At 41.0% G+C, this 19,647-nt stretch overlaps 1 protein-coding gene across 1 annotated transcript; it reads left to right on the forward strand.

Moving 5' to 3' along the window:
• Positions 1-227: 227 nt before the first annotated feature.
• LOC311106600 (serine protease 27-like) lies at positions 228-17,703 on the forward strand. The gene is made up of 6 exons (XM_084148980.1): positions 228-521; positions 11,630-11,650; positions 11,748-11,910; positions 14,035-14,303; positions 16,096-16,244; positions 16,572-17,703. Exons 1-6 carry the CDS (start codon positions 464-466, stop codon positions 16,860-16,862), a joined length of 951 nt encoding a protein of 316 aa, XP_084005106.1. The 5' UTR covers positions 228-463; the 3' UTR covers positions 16,863-17,703.
• Positions 17,704-19,647: the final 1,944 nt, after the last annotated feature.

Below are 19,647 nucleotides of genomic sequence, written 5' to 3' on the forward strand. Positions count from 1 at the left end.
TGTGTGTGTGTATGTATGTATACTCTTTAACTGTAAGGATGAATGCATGATTTTAATTTAATTGAGAATAATTTATACTCCAGCGGAAAATTAAGAGTGCTAAATGAGGCAAGGTAGGGTAGGACACACACACAGAGGAAGAGTGAGAGAGAGCGAGAGAGAGAGGGACAATTACATGTTTCATGAGGCAAGTGTCACACCCTGACTGACTCAACAATACAAGCTTTATACCTACCTACATACATACCACAGGAGGCTGCTGAGGGGAGGACGGCTCATAATAATGTCCGGAACGGCGGTAATGGAATATGCTGGATCCAATTCCACCTATTCCGCTTCAGCCATTACCACAAGCCCGTACTCCTCAATTAAGGTGCCACCAACCTCCTGTGGTACACACCTCCTCCTTCAACCAAAAGTATTTTAAAGACAGGACACACACAGAGCCTTAACAGCTGATAGGATGGACTCGTGTAGGGCATTGTATGCTGTTATAGTAGCGTTGACCTGCATGGGAAAAGGTAAGAGGGAATTATTATTATTATAGACAACTAGCAGTCCACTTTGAATTACTTTAATACATTTAGAGAAAACTCACAAAGTTTACACTTTACTATGAAGTACTGTACTTTTCCAAGTAAATAATTTCACAGTTTGACTAGATTACTAGATAGACCGAGATTGGGTTCTTTCCCAAATCAATAAAGGAAAGTTAAAGATTTCATTAAAAAGACTGCCTAAGAATATTTTGTGTATGAAGAGGATTAAAACGGTTGATATGTTTGATAGTATATTACAGGACCACTATTTATTTTGGACTGTGTTTATATTTGCTTTGGTAATGATTACTGCCTCATTTTGAATAAAAAAATTAAATAAAAATAGTGAGTATTTAGGAAGATGAATTTATCTATGATTAGTAATTGAAATTATACATGTCTATTGAAATGATGTAATCATTATTACACTGAATCTTTCAGTGTAATACAAGTCTTGCACATGACACCACTTTAATAGATAATTAATATGATATTCAAAACATTCTTCACAGGACTGTCCCAAGTGATATTACAGATGTATTTTTGGTTTTAGTGGTTTCCACACTGACTAAATCAAAGATTCTCACTCAAACTACCATTATATCTACTTCTTATTATTAAAATACAACAATAGGCTAGTCTAACCCAGACCACATTCATGTTGTTCACTGTTGAGTTTCACCCACTTTACACAGTGATACCGTTGGTTTAGATTTTAAGACAATGAGACTGAGAATATAATATAAATGCCAATCCTATTTTTGCCCTTAGAAAGACATCCTATGACCGGCACTGAATGGTGTATAAACAAAGTGGTTGGTATTACAGAAACCCTATAAGCATTATGTTAATACTCAAGTTTCACCTAGTGAGTCAAGTATATTCTTGCCTAGTGGTCTGTTTATGTGACATTCTATATATCCAGTGTATGTATGTGTGTATGTACACTGAACAAAAATATAAACACAACATGCAACAATTTCAAAGATTTTACTCAGTTACAGTTCATGTAAGGAAATCAGTCAATTACAATAAATTCATTAGGCCATAATCTATGGATTTCACATGACTGGGAATACAGATGTGCATCTGTTGGTCACAGATATATATATTTTTTAAGGTAGGGGCGTGGATCAGAAAACAAGTCAGTATTTGGTGTGACCACTACGAATACTTATACTGCACAAAAATATAAACGCAACATGCAACAATTGCAACAATTTTATTGAGTTACAGTTCATGTAAGGAAATCAGTCAATTGAAATAAATTCATTAGCCACTAATCTATGGATTTTACATGACTGGGCAGGGGCACAGCCACTGGGGAGCTAGGCCCAGCCAATCAGAATGAGAATATTACAGACATAACTACTCCTCAGTTTCATCAACTGTCCGGGTGGCTGGTCTCAGACGATCCTGCATGTGAAGAAGCCGGATGTGGAGGTCCTGGGCTGGCGTGGTTACACGTGGTCTGAGGTTGTGAGGCCGGTTGGACGTACTGCCAAATTCTCTAAAATGACGTTGGAGGCGGCTTGAACATTCAAATCTCTGGGAACAGGTCTGGTGGACATTCCTGCAGTCAGCATTCCAATTGGACACTCCCTCAAAACTTGAGACATCTGTGGCATTGTGTTGTGTGACAAAACTGCACATTTTAGCGTAGCCTTTTATTGTCCCCAGCACAAGGTGCAACTGTGTAATGAACATGCTGTTTAATCAGCTTCTTGATATCCCACACCTGTCAGCTGGATGGATTATCCTGGCAAAGGAGAAATGCTCACTTACAGGGATGTAAATACATTTGTTAACCAAATTTGAGAAAAATTAGCTTTTTGTGAAAATGTCTGGGATCTTTTATTTCAGCTCATGAAATATGCGACCACTTTACATGTTGCGTTTATATTTTTTGTTCAGTGTATATATATACAGTGCATTCGGAAAGTATTCAGACCCTTTGACTTTTTCCACATTTTTATACGTTACAGCCTTAATCTAAAATGGATTAAATGTTTTCTTCCCCTCATCAGTATACACACAATATCCCATAATGACAAAGCAAAAACATGTTTTTCGACATTGTTGCTGAAATATCAGATTTACATAAGTATTCAGACCCTTTACTCAGTACTTTGTTGAAGCACCTTTGGCAGCGATTACAGCCTTAAGTCTTCTTTGGTATGACGCTACAAGCTTGGCACACCTGTATTTGGGGAGTTTTTTCCATTCTTCTCTGCAGATCCTCTCAAGCTCTGTCAGGTTGGATGGGGAGCGTCGCTGCACAGTTATTATCAGGTCTCTCCAGAGATGTTCGATCGGGTTCAAGTCCGGGCTCTGGCTGAGCCCCTCAAAGACATTCAGAGACTTGTCCCGAAGTCACTCCTGCGTTGTCTTGGCTGTGTGCTTAGGGTCTTTGACCTCGCCCCAGTCTGAGGTCCTGAGCGCTCTGGAGCAGGTTTTCATCAAGGATCTCTCTGTACTTTGCTCCATTCATCTTTCCCTCGATCCTGACTAGTCTCCCAGTCCCTGCCACAGCATGATGCTGCCACCACCATGCTTCACTGTAGGGATTGTGCCAGGTTTCCTCCAGACGTGACGCTTGGCATTCAGGCCAAATAGTTCAATCTTGGTTTCATTAGACCAGAGAATCTTGTTTCTCATGGTCTGAGAGTTCTTTAGGTGCCTTTTGGCAAACTCCAAGCGGGCTGTCATATGCCTTTTACTGAGGAGTGGCTTCTGTCTGTCCACTCTACCATAAAGGCCTGATTGGTGGAGTGCTGCAGAGATGGTTGTCCTTCTGGAAGGTTCTCCCATCTCCACAGACGAACTCTGGAGCTCTGTCAGAGTGACCAGCGGGTTCTTGGTCACCTCCCTGACCAAGGCCCTTCTCCCCCGACTGCTCAGTTTGGCCGGGCGGCCAGCTCTAGGAAGAGTCTTGGTGGTTCCAAACTTCTTCCATTGAAGAATGATGGAGGCCACTGTGTTCTTGGGGACTTTCAACGCTGCAGACATTTTTTGGTACCCTTCCCCTGATCTGTGCCTCGACACAATCCTGTCTCAGAGCTCTACGGACAATTCCTTCGACCTCATGGCTTGGTTTTTGCTCTGACATGCACTGTCAACTGTGAGACCTTATATAGACAGGTGTGTGCCTTTCCAAATCCTGTCCAATCAATTGAATTTACCACAGGTGGACTCCAATCAAGTTGTAGAAACATCTCAAGGATGATCAATGGAAACAGCATGCACCTGAGCTCAATTTCGAGTCTCATAGCAAAAGGTCTGAATACTTATGTAAATAAGGTATTTCTGTATTTTTATTTTTAAATAGATGTGTATGTCATTATGGGGTATTGTGTGTAGATGGATTAAATTTTTTTAAAAATATTGTCAATTTCAGAATAAGGCTGTAATGTAACAAAATGTGGAAAAATACTTCCTGAATGCACTGTGTCTGTATATATATATATATATATATATATATATATATATATATATATAGAGAGAGATATATAGAGAGAGAGAAAGAGAGAGAGAGAGGTCCGAAATTATTGGCACCCTTGATAAAGATCAGCAAAAAATACTAAAATAAATAAGACACGATCGTTGAGAGACGGGTCAGACCAAGGTGCAGCGTAGAATGCATACATGTTTATTCACTCAGAGTAAACACACAGCAAAACAACAAACGCAACGAAACGTGAAGTTGTATGGGCTACACATAAAAAAGCCAAACAGAAACAAGATCCCACAACTAAAGGTAGGCAAACAGGCTACCTAAGTATGATTCCCAATCAGAGACAACGAGCGACAGCTGCCTCTGATTGTGAACCACACCCGGCCAAACATAGATATCTATAATCTAGATTCTAACATACACATAAATATCTTTAGCATTCACACCCTGACCAAAACTAACTAGAGCATAACAGGACTCTCAAGGTTAGGGCGTGACAAAGACAAAAAGAGCTATATTGCATGCAAAACATTTATACAATTATATGATGTTATACTAATACAATTGCTAAGATAAAGAGATGTTGTTTGTTTGGCTTTGAAAAACGGAAGCGTATGCAGAAAACCACCTCATACCTACTGTAAAATATGGTTGTGGATTTTGAACTTCACCAAGTATAAGGACATTTTAGCCAAGAACCTGTTTGCCTCTTCCAACAATAACCCAAGCATGCGTCAAAATCCAGATTTTTTTTTTTAATTGACCACAAAGTCAACATTTAGCAATGGCCATCTCAGTCTCTGGACTTGAACCCCATTGAAAACCTGTGGTTTGAATTGAAGAAGGTAGTCCATAAGTAAAGACGAAGGATATCAAAGATCTGGAAAGATTCTGTGTGGAGGAATGGGCTAAGATCCCTCCCAATCTGTTCTCCAATCTCATAAAACATTTTAGAAAGAGAATCAGTGCCGTTATATTCGCAAGATTAGGTATTGAAAGGTATTGAAAATAGGGGTGCCAATAATTTTGACCCCTTACCTTTTTGAGATAAATAATATTACTTGTTAACCTCTTAAGGATCGGACCCTTTTTTCAATTTTCGCCTAAAATGACATACCCAAATCTAACTACCTGTAGCTCAGGACCTGAAGCAAGGATATGCATATTCTTGATACCATTTGAACACTTTGAAGTTTGTAGAAATGTGAAATTAATGTAGGAGAATATAACACATCAGATCTGGTAAAAGATAATACAAACAAAAAAACATGCATTTAAATGCAGTTTAGATTTTGTCCACTAGATGGAAGCTATTTTGTATGAAATCTGCCCAAATGTGCCGAATTGGTCAATTGATAAATGTTCAAGTACATAACTATAGAGAACATACAAAAATGATATGGTAATACAAAATGTAAGTTTACACACTCCCAGGAATGTCATACATGATGGATCATTAGCTTATACACTAACCTTCACATATCTAGATGGCTTATGGATTTTATCAAACAAAACTATGCAAGTACATTATTTACCTTCAGAGGTGAACATATCAAACCAGTTGCCGTGATATGTTTTTTTTTGTTGTGCACTCTCCTCAAACAATAGCATAGTATTTTTTCACTGTCATAGCTACTGTAAAATGGACAGTGCAGTTAGATTAACAATACTTTAAGCTTTCTGCCCACATAAGACATGTCTATGTCCTAGAAGGTTTGCTGTTACTTACAACAGTCATGCTAATCACATTAGCGCACGTTAGCTCACCGTCCCGTATACGGGACACCGATCCCATAGAGATTAAACAAAATATTTTTCTCTGAGCAGTTATATTAGTATAAAATAAGTCACATGTTTGCCTCACAGCTCTACCTGTGTGTAGGACAGTAATTATGCCTAATATTGTGTTAGAATGGTGCCGGAGGAGATGGCTGCCGTTTTATGGGCTCCTAACCAATTGTGCTATTGTGTGTGTTTTTTGGCATTATTTGTAACTTATTTTGTACATAATATTTATGCCACCATCTCTTATGACCTTCTTGATATCAGGACAGCGATTACTCACCTCGTACTGGACGAATATTTTTTCTTTAACGAGTCGGAAGCGAAGGATTTACTTCAGGCACCCGACAAGACCCAAATCCCCATCATTCGCAGAAGAAATAGACGGAGATATCAGGGACGTAGGTCGGGGTGCCTTGTAAGTAACCGACGGTGAGTGGGTAATCTGCCTCTACCATCAGTCCTATTAGCCAACGTACAATTATTGGATAACAAAATAGACGAGCTACAATCACGAATATCCTACCAACGGGACATTAAAAACTGTAATATCTTATGTTTCACAGAGTCGTGGTTGAACGACGACATGGATAACATGCAGCTGGCGGGGTTTACGCCGCATCGGCAAAATAGAACAGTAGCCTCCTGTAAGACAAGTGGTGGCGGTCTGTGTATATTTGTAAACAACAGCTGGTGCACGAAATCTAATATTAAGGAAGTCTCCAGGCATTGCTCGCCTGAGGTAGAGTATCTCATGATAAGCTGTAGACTACGATTTACCAAGACAGTTTTCGTCTATATTTTTCGTAGCTGTCTATTTACCACCACAAACCAATGCTGGCACTAAGACCGCACTCAATGAGCTGTATAAGGCCATAAGCAAACAGGAAAATGCTCATCCAGAGGCGGCGCTCCTAGTGGCCGGGGACTTTAATGCAGTGAAACTTAAATCAATTTTACCTCATTTCTACCAGCATGTTAAATGTGCAACCAGAGGAAAAAAAACTCTAGACCACCTTTACTCCACACACAGAGACGCATACAAAGCTCTCCCTCACCCTCCATTTGGCAAATCTGACCATAATTCTATCCTCCTGATTCCTGCTTACAAGCAAAAACTAAAGCAGGAAGTACCAGTGACATGGTCAATAAAGAAGTGGTCAGATGACGCAGATGCTAAGCTACAGGACTGTTTTGCTAGCACAGACTGGAATATGTTCCGGGATTTTTCCGATGGCATTGAGGAGCAAACCACATCAGTCACTGGCTTCATCAATAAGTGCATTGATGACGTCGTCCCCACAGTGACCGTACGTACATACCCCAACCAGAAGCCATGGATTACAGGCAACAACCACACTGAACTAAAGGGTAGAGCTGCAGCTTCCAAGGAGCTTATAAGAAATCCCGCTATGCCCTCCGACGACCCATCAAACAGGCAAAGCGTCAATACAGGACCAAGATTGAATTGTACTACATCCGATGCTCATCGGATGTGGCAGGGCTTGCAAACTATTACAGACTACGAAGGGAAGCACAGCCGCGAGCTGCCCAGTGACACGAGCCTACCAGACGAGCTAAATTACTTCTATGCTCGCTTCGAGGAAAGCAACACTGAAGCATGCATGAGAGCATCAGCTGTTCCGGACGACTGTGTGATCACATTCTCCGTAGCCGATGTGAGTAAGACCTTTAAACAGGTCAACATTCACAAGGCCGCAGGGCCAGACGGATTACCAGGACATGTACTCCGAGCATGCGCTGACCAACTGGCAAGTGTCTTCACTGACATTTTCAACCTGTTCCTGACTGAGTCTATAATACCAACATGTTTCAAGCAGACCACCATAGTCCTGTGCCCAAGAACACTAAGGTAACCTGCCTAAATGACTGTAGCCATGAAGTGCTTTGAAAGGCTGGTCATGGCTCACATCAATACCATTATCCCAGAAACCCTAGACCCACTCCAATTTGCATACCTCCCCAACAGATCCACAGATGATGCAATCTCTATTGCACTCCACTCGGCCCTTTCCCACCTGGACAAAAGGAACACTTACGTGAGAATGCTATTCATTGACTACAGCTCAGCGTTCAACACCATAGTGCCCTCAAAGCTCATCACTAAGCTAAGGACCCTGGGACTAAACAGCTCCCTCTGCAACTGGATCCTGGACTTCCTGATGGGCCGCCCCCAGGTGGTAAGGGTAGGTAACAACACATCTGCCACGCTGATCTTCAACACGGGGGCCTCTGAGGGGTGCATGCTCAGTCCCCTCCTGAACTCCCTGTTCACCTATGACTGCATGGCCAGGCACGACGCCAACACCATCATTAAGTTTGCCGACGACACAACAGTGGTAGGCCTGATCAAATAGGGAGGAGGTCAGAGACCTGGCCGTGTGGTGCCAGGATAACAACCTCTCCCTCAACGTGATCAAGACAAAGGATATGATTGTGGACTACAGGAAAAGGAGGACCGAGCACGCCCCCATTCTCATTGACGGGGCTGTACTGGAGCAGGTTGAGAGCTTCAAGTTCCTTGGTGTCCTCATCACCAACAAACTAACATGGTCCAAACACACCAAGACAGTCCTGAAGAGGGCACGACAAAGCCTAATCCCCCTCAGGAGTCTGAAAAGATTTGGCATGGGACCTCAGATCCTCAAAAAGTTATACAGCTGCACTGTCTAGAGCATCCTGACTGTTTGCATCACTGCCTGGTATGGCAACTGCTCGGCCTCTGACCGCAAGGCACTACAGAGGGTAGTGCGTAAGGCCCAGTACATCACTGGGGCCAAGCTTCCTGCCATCAAGGACCTCTATACCAGGCGGTGTCAGAGGAAGGCCCTAAAAATTGTCAAAGACTCCAGCCACCCTAGTCAAAGAATGTTCCCTCTGCTACAGCACGGCAAGCCGTACCGAAGCACCAAGTCTAGGTCCAAAAGGCTTGCTAACAGCTAATCAAATGGCTACCCAGACTATTTGCATTGTCCCACCCCACCCACCCCCTCTTTTACGCTGCTGCTACTCTCTGTTTATTATCTATGCATAGTCACTTTAACTCTACCTACAGTGGGGGAAAAAAGTATTTAGTCAGCCACCAATTGTGCAAGTTCTCCCACTTAAAAAGATGAGAGAGGCCTGCAATTTTCATCATAGGTACACATCAACTATGACAGACAAAATGAGATTTTTTTTCTCCAGAAAATCACATTGTAGGATTTTTAATGAATTTATTTGCAAAATATGGTGGAAAATAAGTATTTGGTCAATAACAAAAGTTTCTCAATACTTTGTTATATACCCTTTGTTGGCAATGACACAGGTCAAACGTTTTCTGTAAATCTTCACAAGGTTTTTACACACTGTTGCTGGTATTTTGGCCCATTCCTCCATGCAGATCTGCTCTAGAGCAGTGATGTTTTGGGGCTGTCGCTGCGCAACTCCCTCCAAAGATTTTCTATGGGGTTGAGATCTGGAGACTGGCTAGGCCACTCCAGGACCTTGAAATGCTTCTTACGAAGCCACTCCTTCGTTGCCCGGGCGGTGTGTTTGGGATCATTGTCATGCTGAAAGACCCAGCCATGTTTCATCTTCAATGCCCTTGCTGATGGAAGGAGGTTTTCACTCAAAATCTCACGATACATGGCCCCATTCATTCTTTCCTTTACACGGATCAGTCGTCCTGGTCCCTTTGCAGAAAAACAGCCCCAAAGCATGATGTTTCCACCCCCATGCTTCACAGTAGGTATGGTGTTCTTTGGATGCAACTCGGCATTCTTTGTCCTCCAAACACGACGAGTTGAGTTTTTACCAAAAAGTTCTATTTTGGTTTCATCTGACCATATGACATTCTCCCAATCCTCTTCTGGATCATCCAAATCCACTCTAGCAAACTTCAGACGGGCCTGGACATGTACTGGCTTAAGCAGGGGGACACGTCTGGCACTGCAGGATTTGAGTCCCTGGCGGCGTAGTGTGTTACTGATGGTAGGCTTTGTTACTTTGGTCCCAGCTCTCTGCAGGTCATTCACTAGGTCCCCCCGTGTGGTTCTGGGATTTTTGCTCACCGTTCTTGTGATCATTTTGACCTCACGGGGTGAGATCTTGCGTGGAGCCCCAGATCGAGGGAGATTATCAGTGGTCTTGTATGTCTTCCATTTCCTAATAATTGCTCCCACAGTTGATTTCTTCAAACCAAGCTGCTTACCTATTGCAGATTCAGTCTTCCCAGCCTGGTGCAGGTCTACAATTTTGTTTCTGGTGTCCTTTGACAGCTCTTTGGTCTTGGCCATAGTGGAGTTTGGAGTGTGACTGTTTGAGGTTGTGGACAGGTGTCTTTTATACTGATAACAAGTTCAAACAGGTGCCATTAATACAGGTAACGAGTGGAGGACAGAGGAGCCTCTTAAAGAAGAAGTTACAGGTCTGTGAAAGCCAGAAATCTTGCTTGTTTGTAGGTGACCAAATACTTATTTTCCACCATAATTTGCAAATAAATTCATAAAAAATCCTACAATGTGATTTTCTGGAGAAAAAAATTCTCAATTTGTCTGTCATAGTTGACGTGTACCTATGATGAAAATTACAGGCCTCTCTCATCTTTTTAAGTGGGAGAACTTGCACAATTGGTGGCTGACTAAATACTTTTTTTCCCCACTGTACATGTACATATTACCTCAGTTACCTCGACTAACCTGTGCCCCCGCACTTTGGCTCTGTACCGGTACCCCCTGTATATAGCCTCGCTACTGTTATTTTATTTCTGCTCTTTAATTATTTGTTATTTCTGTTTCTTTTTTTCTTTTTTACTTATCTTATTTTTAATTTAACACTGATTTGTCTTAAAACTGCATTGTTGGTTAAGGGCTTGTAAGTAAGCTTTTCACTGTATGGTCTACACTTGTTGTATTCGGTGCATGTGACAAATACAATTTCACTTGATTTGATTTGATTTCAATTGAATTAGCATTAGACATTACAATAAGCGGTATTTCAAATCCAAGCTAAGAATCTCCAAAATACTATTGGGGAAAATATTTAACGACTGGGTTGTGGTCAGTTGTGAGGTCGGCAGAAAATCCTGATTGATTATTGTTTCATCCTGCCACTCCAGACGACGACATAATGACATGATGAAATGAGGAACCAGTTTGTTCTCTGCTCAATTTTGAGTCTCATAGCAAAGGGTCTGAATACTTACGTAAATAAGGTATTCCTGTTTTTTATTCTTTAGAAAATTGCAAAAATGTCTAAACACCATTATGGGGTATTGTGTGTAGATTGATGAGGAAACTTTTTCATTTAATCCATTTTAGAATAAGGCTGTAACGTAACAAAATGTGGAAAAAGTCAAAGGGTCTGAATACTATCCGAATGCACTGTATGTAGGGCATCATTCTATTCTGGTAGAGCCACAAACAATAAGATTTCCAGCTACTTAAAGGGATAGGTCAGCGATTTTACATATTTAGATATTTTGTGGTCCTCTGTAGCTCAGCTGGTAGAGCACGGCGCTTGTAACGCCAAGGTAGTGGGTTCGATCCCCGGGACCACCCATACACAAAAAAAAATGTATGCACGCATGACTGTAAGTCGCTTTGTCTCTTTAAGCCTGATGTATTTAAACTTTTTCAGCATCCTTAGAATTGCTACATTTAGATTTATTTTCACATAAAAAAATTACTTCCAATTCATAAAATGTTAATCTCTTATAAAAATTACTCAATAAATTGTATTTTTCAAAGTAAACTTTTATTTTTACTTTTTCACGCTTGAATAGTGCTTTAAGCACTATAACCTGGGAACTGAAAACACCTTTTATAACACCAATCCACTCTCTCTCCCCCAGGTGGCCATTCACAGGCAAATGGTACGTTGTTATTATTACATACAACTGTAAGGCTTCATATCAGCTATTGTATCTTGATCTGTTCAATCATGAGCTGTCTCTCCTCTGTCTTCTCCAGTGTGTGGCATTGCTTCTCTCAACACAAAGATTGTTGGGGGTCAGGCTGCAGTCCCAGGGAGATGGCCATGGCAGGCCAGTCTGCACAGATCCAACAGTCATTTTTGTGGAGGCTCCCTTATCAACAAAGAGTGGGTGCTGACTGCCGCTCACTGCTTCCCCAGGTAGAAACACATAACCTTACCCATCCCCCAACCCATATATTATGTCAACGTCATATTGTAACATCTATATATGCTGTATTTGTCTATGTACTGATTTATCTATTTTAGTCATGTATTAATCACTTAATTCGAGAACTAATTCAAAGTATAATGTGTTTTAGTAATTTGTCAATTAAACAAAGTTACTTGAGTAAAAAAATTGAAAATTACATTTCCTAAATAAAAGGTACATGTAACTGCCAAAATAAAGGAAACTTCAAAATATAAAATGTTTTAATAGGGTGTTGGGCCACCATGAGCCACCAGAACAGCTTCAATGCATCTTGGCATAGTTTCTATAACTGTCTGGAACTCTTTTGGAGGGATGTGACACAATTATTCCACGAGAAATTCCATCATTTGGTTTTTTGTTGATAATGGTGGTGGAAAGCGCTGTCTCAGGCACCGCTCCAGAATCTCCCATAAGTGTTCAATTGGGTTGAGATCTGGTAACTGAGACACACACACAAACACAACTTTTAACCCCCTATGCTCCTCTGAGACACCACTTTCAAAGTCACTTCTAACCACTTCTAGCCATGGTAGCCAAAAGAATGTGCAACTGGACGTTTTTATACATGACCTTGAAGCTTACCGTATGCTTCCTAGTCAAACAGTTTGCACATATATTATGACAACATTTTGTGATGTTTTTGTTAATTTTGATGTTCGGCAGCGTACACAGCGTACAGGTTTTTTTGGCTGTTCAAGTACACCATTTTTTTTCTTGAGGCAAGCGAAGTCTACGCTCCTTTGTCGGTGATTGGTCAACAGTAGGGATTCTTCAATTAAGTGTGTGTTGTCATCCAACGACAGACAACTAGTTTTCATGCAAATTTTTTCCCTTGAGAAATACTGCACCAAACATCTTAGTTAGATGTAAAATTGCGCGACTAAGACCTCTGCAAAAACCTCATAATTAATTACAGATTTCTTGATTTATCTTAGATTGATTCTGACTATTTTGAGGAAGTGTTATTGTATGTTGTTGCTACAGCGTCTCAAGAGGGACAAACAGTAACAACATTTTAAAAACACAGACCATCACAAAATGTAGGTTTTAAACCATTTAACCTGTGTTTATATTGAACGTCATCAGTGTTTTTTTTGCTTCAATAAAGTTATAAGGGGAATGCAACTATAGTTTTTCTTCACACAAAATACATTAGTGCAACACATTGGGCAGAAAATCGTTTTCATCAGATGACAACAGAAGCGCAGCGCTATTTGGCTAACAGCCACACAAGTAAATTACAATGAAAAAGCAAGGTATTTTTTTCCAAATACGATGTATGGCCATAATATTTATGATGTTTATCATAGAAAGAATGTAGCCAGCTACATTTCCTAATGTTTTGCTTGAAGTTAGTCTTGCATTTTATAATAATAATAATATGCCATTTAGCAGACGCTTTTATCCAAAGCGACTTACAGTCATGCGTGCCTACATTTTTGTGTATTTTATGTTGCTACTGTAGAAAAACTACACCGGAGGAAAGTACCAGAGAAAAGTAGCCTACACATCAGTCAGAGCGCTGTCTGGTGATCCAATGACAAGAGCAAAGATATTTAATCTGAGTGGAGAAGTGCAGCTGCAGCGCAAAAGTAGTCATTTTACATTTATAATTTGGAGCGAACCCTGACTGAAGCTCCAAGCATTTTAGATCTACGTTTACAAAATGCAACAATATATATTTTATGTGTTTTATCTTTCATTTTCTGCGTGAAAAATACAAAATCCTGCATTAACGCGACCCCTGGTGATGGGGTGTTAATTGCTTAATTAACTCAAAAACCACACCAGTGTGGAAGCACCTGCTTTCAATATACTTTTCAGCCCTCATTTACACACGTGTTTCCTTTATTTTGGCAGTTACCTGTATGTGCTTGCTAGTTTGTACTGTACTAGTTTTAAAGTACAGTACTAATGGTTGTCAAATAAGTTGTAGCAGTGGTAATGACTCCAGAGAGGTGACATTATCTCTCTAAAATACATCACAGAATTGTGTAAATGGCATCAGCAAGCACACTAATAGTCTAATTATCACATTAATAATAGTTAGTCTCAACTCTCTTCATTCACAGCACCAGCACATCCGGCCTGCTTGTCTACCTGGGTCGGCAGTATCAGCAAAGCAACAACTACAATGAAGTTACCCGAACGGTCTCTCAGATCATCCGCCACCCTAACTACAACAGTGCAACCAGCAACAATGACATATGTCTGCTGAAGCTCTCGTCATCTGTCACCTTCACTGACTACATCCAGCCGGTCTGCCTGGCAGCAGTGGGCAGCACCTACTACACTGGCACTACTAGCTGGGTCACCGGATGGGGCGATATCAATAGTGATGGTGAGATCTGATGGTCCCGACGCTGACTTTGCATTGACAAGCCATACATACCGTTTATATGCCTGTACATACAGTGGGGGAAAAAAGTATTTAGTCAGCCACCAATTGTGCAAGTTCTCCCACTTAAAAGATGAGAGAGGCCTTTAATTTTCATCATATGTACACGTCAACTATGACAGACAAAATGAGAAAAAAAATCCAGAAAATCACATTGTAGGATTTTTAATGAATGTATTTGCAAATTATGGTGGAAAATAAGTATTTGGTCAATAACAAAAGTTTCTCAATACTTTGTTATATACCCTTTGTTGGCAATGATACAGGTCAAACATTTTCTGTATATCTTCACAAGGTTTTCACACACTGTTGCTGGTATTTTGACCCATTCCTCCATGCAGATCTCCTCTAGAGCAGTGATGTTTTCGGGCTGTCACTGGGCAACACAGACTTTCAACTCCCTCCAAAGATTTTCTATGGGGTTGAGATCTGGAGACTGGCTAGGCCACTCCAGAACCTTGAAATGCTTCTTACGAAGCCACTCCTTCGTTGCCCGGACGTTGTGTTTGGGATCATTGTCATGCTGAAAGACCTAGCCACGTTTCATCTTCAATGCCCTTGCTGATGGAAGGAGGTTTTCACTCAAAATCTCACGATACATGGCCCCATTCATTCTTTCCTTTACACGGATCAGGCGTCCTGGTCCCTTTGCAGAAAAACAGCCCCAAAGCATGATGTTTCCACCCCCATGCTTCACAGTAGGTATGATGTTCTTTGGATGCAACTCAGCATTCTTTGTCCTCCAAACACGACAAGTTGAGTTTTTACCAAAAAGTTATATTTTGGTTTCATCTGACCATATGACATTCTCCCAATCCTCTTCTGGATCATCCAAATGCTCTCTAGCAAACTTCAGACGGGCCTGGACATGTACTGGCTTAAGCAGGGGGACACGTCTTGCACTGCAGGATTTGAGTCCCTGGCGGCGTAGTGTGTTACTGATGGTAGGCTTTGTTACTTTGGTCCCAGCTCTCTGCAGGTCATTCACTAGGTCCCCCCGTGTGGTTCTGGGATTTTTGCTCACCGTTCTTGTGATCATTTTGACCCCACGGGGTGAGATCTTGCGTGGAGCCCCAGATCGAGGGAGATTATCAGTGGTCTTGTATGTCTTCCATTTCCTAATAATTGCTCCCACAGTTGATTTCTTCAAACCAAGCTGCTTACCTATTGCAGATTCAGTCTTCCCAGCCTGGTGCAGGTCTACAATTTTGTTTCTGGTGTCCTTTGACAGCTCTTTGGTCTTGGCCATAGTGGAGTTTGGAGTGTGACTGTTTGAGGTTGTGGACAGGTGTCTTTCATACTGATAACAAGTTCAAACAGGTGCCATTAATACAGGTAACGAGTGGAGGACAGAGGAGCCTCTTAAAGAAGAAGTTACAGGTCTGTGAGAGCCAGAAATCTTGCTTGTTTGTAGGTGACCAAATACTTATTTTCCACCATAATTTGCAAATAAATTCATAAAAAATCCTACAATGTGATTTTCTGGAGAAAAACATTCTCAATTTGTCTGTAATAGTTGACGTGTACCTATGATGAAAATTACAGGCCTCTCTCATCTTTTTAAGTGGGAAAACTTGCACAATTGGTGGCTGACTAAATACTTTTTTCCCCCATTGTATATCCACCTTTTTTATTTTTTATGTTGTACCAATACAGTTGGAACAGACAAGAAAGGATCAGAAATGTATACAACAGTATTTCAGTAAAAGTTGATTTCATAGTCTCTCCTCCTCAGTGCCCCTGCCCTCACCCGGGACCCTACGGGAGGTGAATGTGCCAGTAGTGGGGAACAGGAAGTGTAACTGTCTCTATGCTGGAGTGGGTTCAATCACAAACAACATGATCTGCGCTGGTCTACTGGCTGGAGGAAAGGATTCCTGTCAGGTGATGCATGGCTGTGTTTCATTCCAAGTAGTTGAAGAGCTAAAGCTGCAGTTTAGCTGCAGTTTGCAGAGCTATTATTTAATGACAAATAAGAGATGATCATAAACCAAACTCATGAGAACTTCTGCTGGTAATTTCATTGTTCACTGACCCTGATGATTAACCTGGTCAAATCTTGCATTTCACCTGGGTTGTGGGTTCGATTCCTACAGGGGACCAGTACGAAAAAAAGTATGCACTCACTACTGTAAGTCGTTGTGGATAAGAGTGTCTGCTAAATCACTAAATGTCAAATGAAACTAACTTGTAACATTTATCCCTCTACAGGGAGACTCCGGGGGGCCAATGGTGAGCAAACAGGGTCTGGTCTGGATCCAGTCTGGCGTTGTGAGTTTCGGACGAGGCTGTGCCGCAGCAAATTTCCCAGGAGTGTACACCAGAGTGTCCCAGTACCAGACCTGGCTCAACAGCCAGATCAGCACTGACCAACCAGGCTTCGTCGCCTTCTCCTCCAGTGGGACTGACTCTGACCTCAATGTCACCTGTAATGCACTGTCCAGTGGGAACACACTCCTCTCCCTCTCTCCTATTCTCCTCTCTCTCTCTCTCTTCTATTAGAGGATACACTAAAAGTGTGTCCTCTACTCACTGTATGTGAAAAGTACTGGAATAGTATGTTTATACACTGAACAATAAGTGATGGGTTTAATAAAATATGAATCTACTGAATCTACTAATATTTTTTTCTGGTGATGTAAGTAATTAAGTTGGACAACAAATGTAATTGTGCTATAGGATTACATTTGGTTGTTTATCAGAGCTCAGTTTATGATTGTTATATGCAGTTATATTTAGCTATCACACTTCATGATTAAATGGAGAAAAACAAATGTTTTATTCATTAAGTTATGTATATTTGTCCATCTTGAGTATACTGTATCTGCAAATAAATACACTATTTACAGTGAACTACAGCTATTTACCATTGAGCTGAGAATGTCTCTTAACAATCTCCTATCATGTAATGGCAGGCAGGCAGGTAACTATTAGCAGTCTGCCCCCTTCCTCTAGTGCTGAACGTAAACAGACTGACATAAATACCAGGGGTGCATTTATTTATTTAGACCAAGACCATAGCAAATAGTTGTGATACCGTTTACTCTAATGGGAAAATGTTTTGCAAAGAAAACTGGAGTTTCTATTGGACAAATTCATGTAGGTCCCGCCTCAATCCGTTCTGTTTGCTTCTGTTGACTTCCATTTGGTTTGTTTGGTTCCTAGTGAATACACCCCAGTTGGTAACCCTCCTACCTGGATTGAGCCATACCAACTCACTTCTCCAGGGAGGTTACATCATCTCTCTAGCGACACTGAACAAAAATATAAATGCAACATGTAAAGTGTTGGTCACATGTTTCATGAGCTCAAATAAAAAATCCCAGAAATGTTCCATACCCACAAAAAGCTTATTTCTCTCAAATGTTTTGCACAAATTTGTTTAAATCCTTATTAGTGAGCATTTCTCCTTTGCAAAGATAATTCATCCCCCTGACAGGTGTGGCATATCAAGAAGATGAATAAACAGCATGGTCATTACACAGGTGCACGTTGTCCTGGGGACAATAAAAGGCAGCTTTAAAATGTGCAGTTTTGTCACACAACACAATGCCACAGATGTCTCAAGTTTTGCGGGAGCGTGCAATTGACATGCTGACTGCAGGAACGTCCACCAGAGCTGTTGCCAGAGAATTGAATGTTCATTTCTCTACCATAAGCTGCCTCCAATGTAGTTTTAGAGAATTTGGCAGTACGGTCGTGTGGGCGAGCGGTTGGCTGATGTCAACGTTGTGAACAGAGTGCACCATGGTGGCGGTGGGGTTATGGTATGGGCAGGCATAAGCTACGGACAACGAACACAATTATATTTTATCAATGGCAATTTGAATGCACAGAAATACTGTGACGAGATCCTGAGGCCCGTTTTTATTTAAGGTATCTGTGACCAACAGATGCGTATTTGTATTCCCAGTCATGTGAAATTGATAGATTATGGCCTAATGAATTTATTTCAATTGACTGATTTCCTTATATGAACTGTAATAAATCTTTGAAATTGTTGCATGTTGCGTTTATATTTTTGTTCAGTATAATTTGGCTAACTCTTCCCACTTGCGAACACACACAAGACCCCGAAACCAACTCATGTTTGAAGTCAGTCATGGCCGCTAGCATTTCTTAGTGAACCAAATCTAAAATTAGGCCAAAGTGCAGTGGCCCTTTAAATCCACTTTTTGCACCGAGTGAGGAGTTCAATTGCCATTTTTGCTGCTGGGCAGCTCGCATTTCCAAACGTCTTTGCTGGAACTACATGTAGAAGAAGAAAAAAGACCCAAACAACACAAACAAAGATTTACACACATTTGAGAGGCCATTTGTCACTAATTTCTAGTCCCAAAATGTAAGTAGGAAAGTAACTACTATATTTTCCAAAACAGAGATTTGTGAGATTTAGGGAATCCATTACTTCTCTGATGTCCTTATATATTTGATGGTTGGGTTTGGATTTCAACAGAGCGTAAGAGATGAAGCGAGAGGGATAACTGGGCCCAAAATCTGTCTTCTCTAGCAGGAGGCGTTTTTCGCTCACAAGGTTTTTGTATGGAGGTCAATGAGTGTATAATTTGGTTAACAACAAAATGAATGGCTTATTTGCTATGTGCGGCTTATTTGATCAAATATAAGTTCTGTAATGATTAGGTTGTTATGAGTGTACTGATATACAGTGCATTCGGAAACTATTCAGACCCCTTGACTTTTTCCACATTTTGTTACCTTACAACCTCACTCTAAACTGTATTAAATAAAAATGTTTCCTCAACAATCTACAGACAATACCCCATAATGACGAGGTGAAAACAGTTTCTGAATTTTTTGGAAATTTATTAAAAATAAGAAACAGAAATACCTTATTTACATGAGTATTCAGACAATTTGCGATGAGACTCGAAATTGAGCTCAGGTGTATCCTGTTTCCATTAATCATCCTTTAGCTGTTTCTACAACGAGATTGGAGTCCACCTGTGGTAAATTCAATTGATTGGACATGATTTGGAAAGGCCCACACCTGTCTATATAAGTTCCCACAGTTGACAGTGCATGTCAGAGCAAAAACCAAGCCATGAGGTCAAAGAAATTGACGGTAGAGCTCAAAGACAGGATTGTGTTGAGGCACAGATCTGGGGAAGGGGTACCAACATTTTTTTGCAGCATTGAAGGTCCCAAAGAACACAGTGGCCTCCATCAGTCTTTAAATGAAATAAGTTTGGAACCACCAAGACTCTTCCTAGAGCTGGTCGCCCGGCCAAATTGAGCAATCGAGGTATAAGGGCCTTGGTCAGGGATG

The sequence above is a fragment of the Coregonus lavaretus genome, assembly GCF_964263955.1.
Source record: "Coregonus lavaretus genome assembly, chromosome: 31".
Taxonomy (NCBI): Eukaryota; Metazoa; Chordata; class Actinopteri; order Salmoniformes; family Salmonidae; genus Coregonus; species Coregonus lavaretus.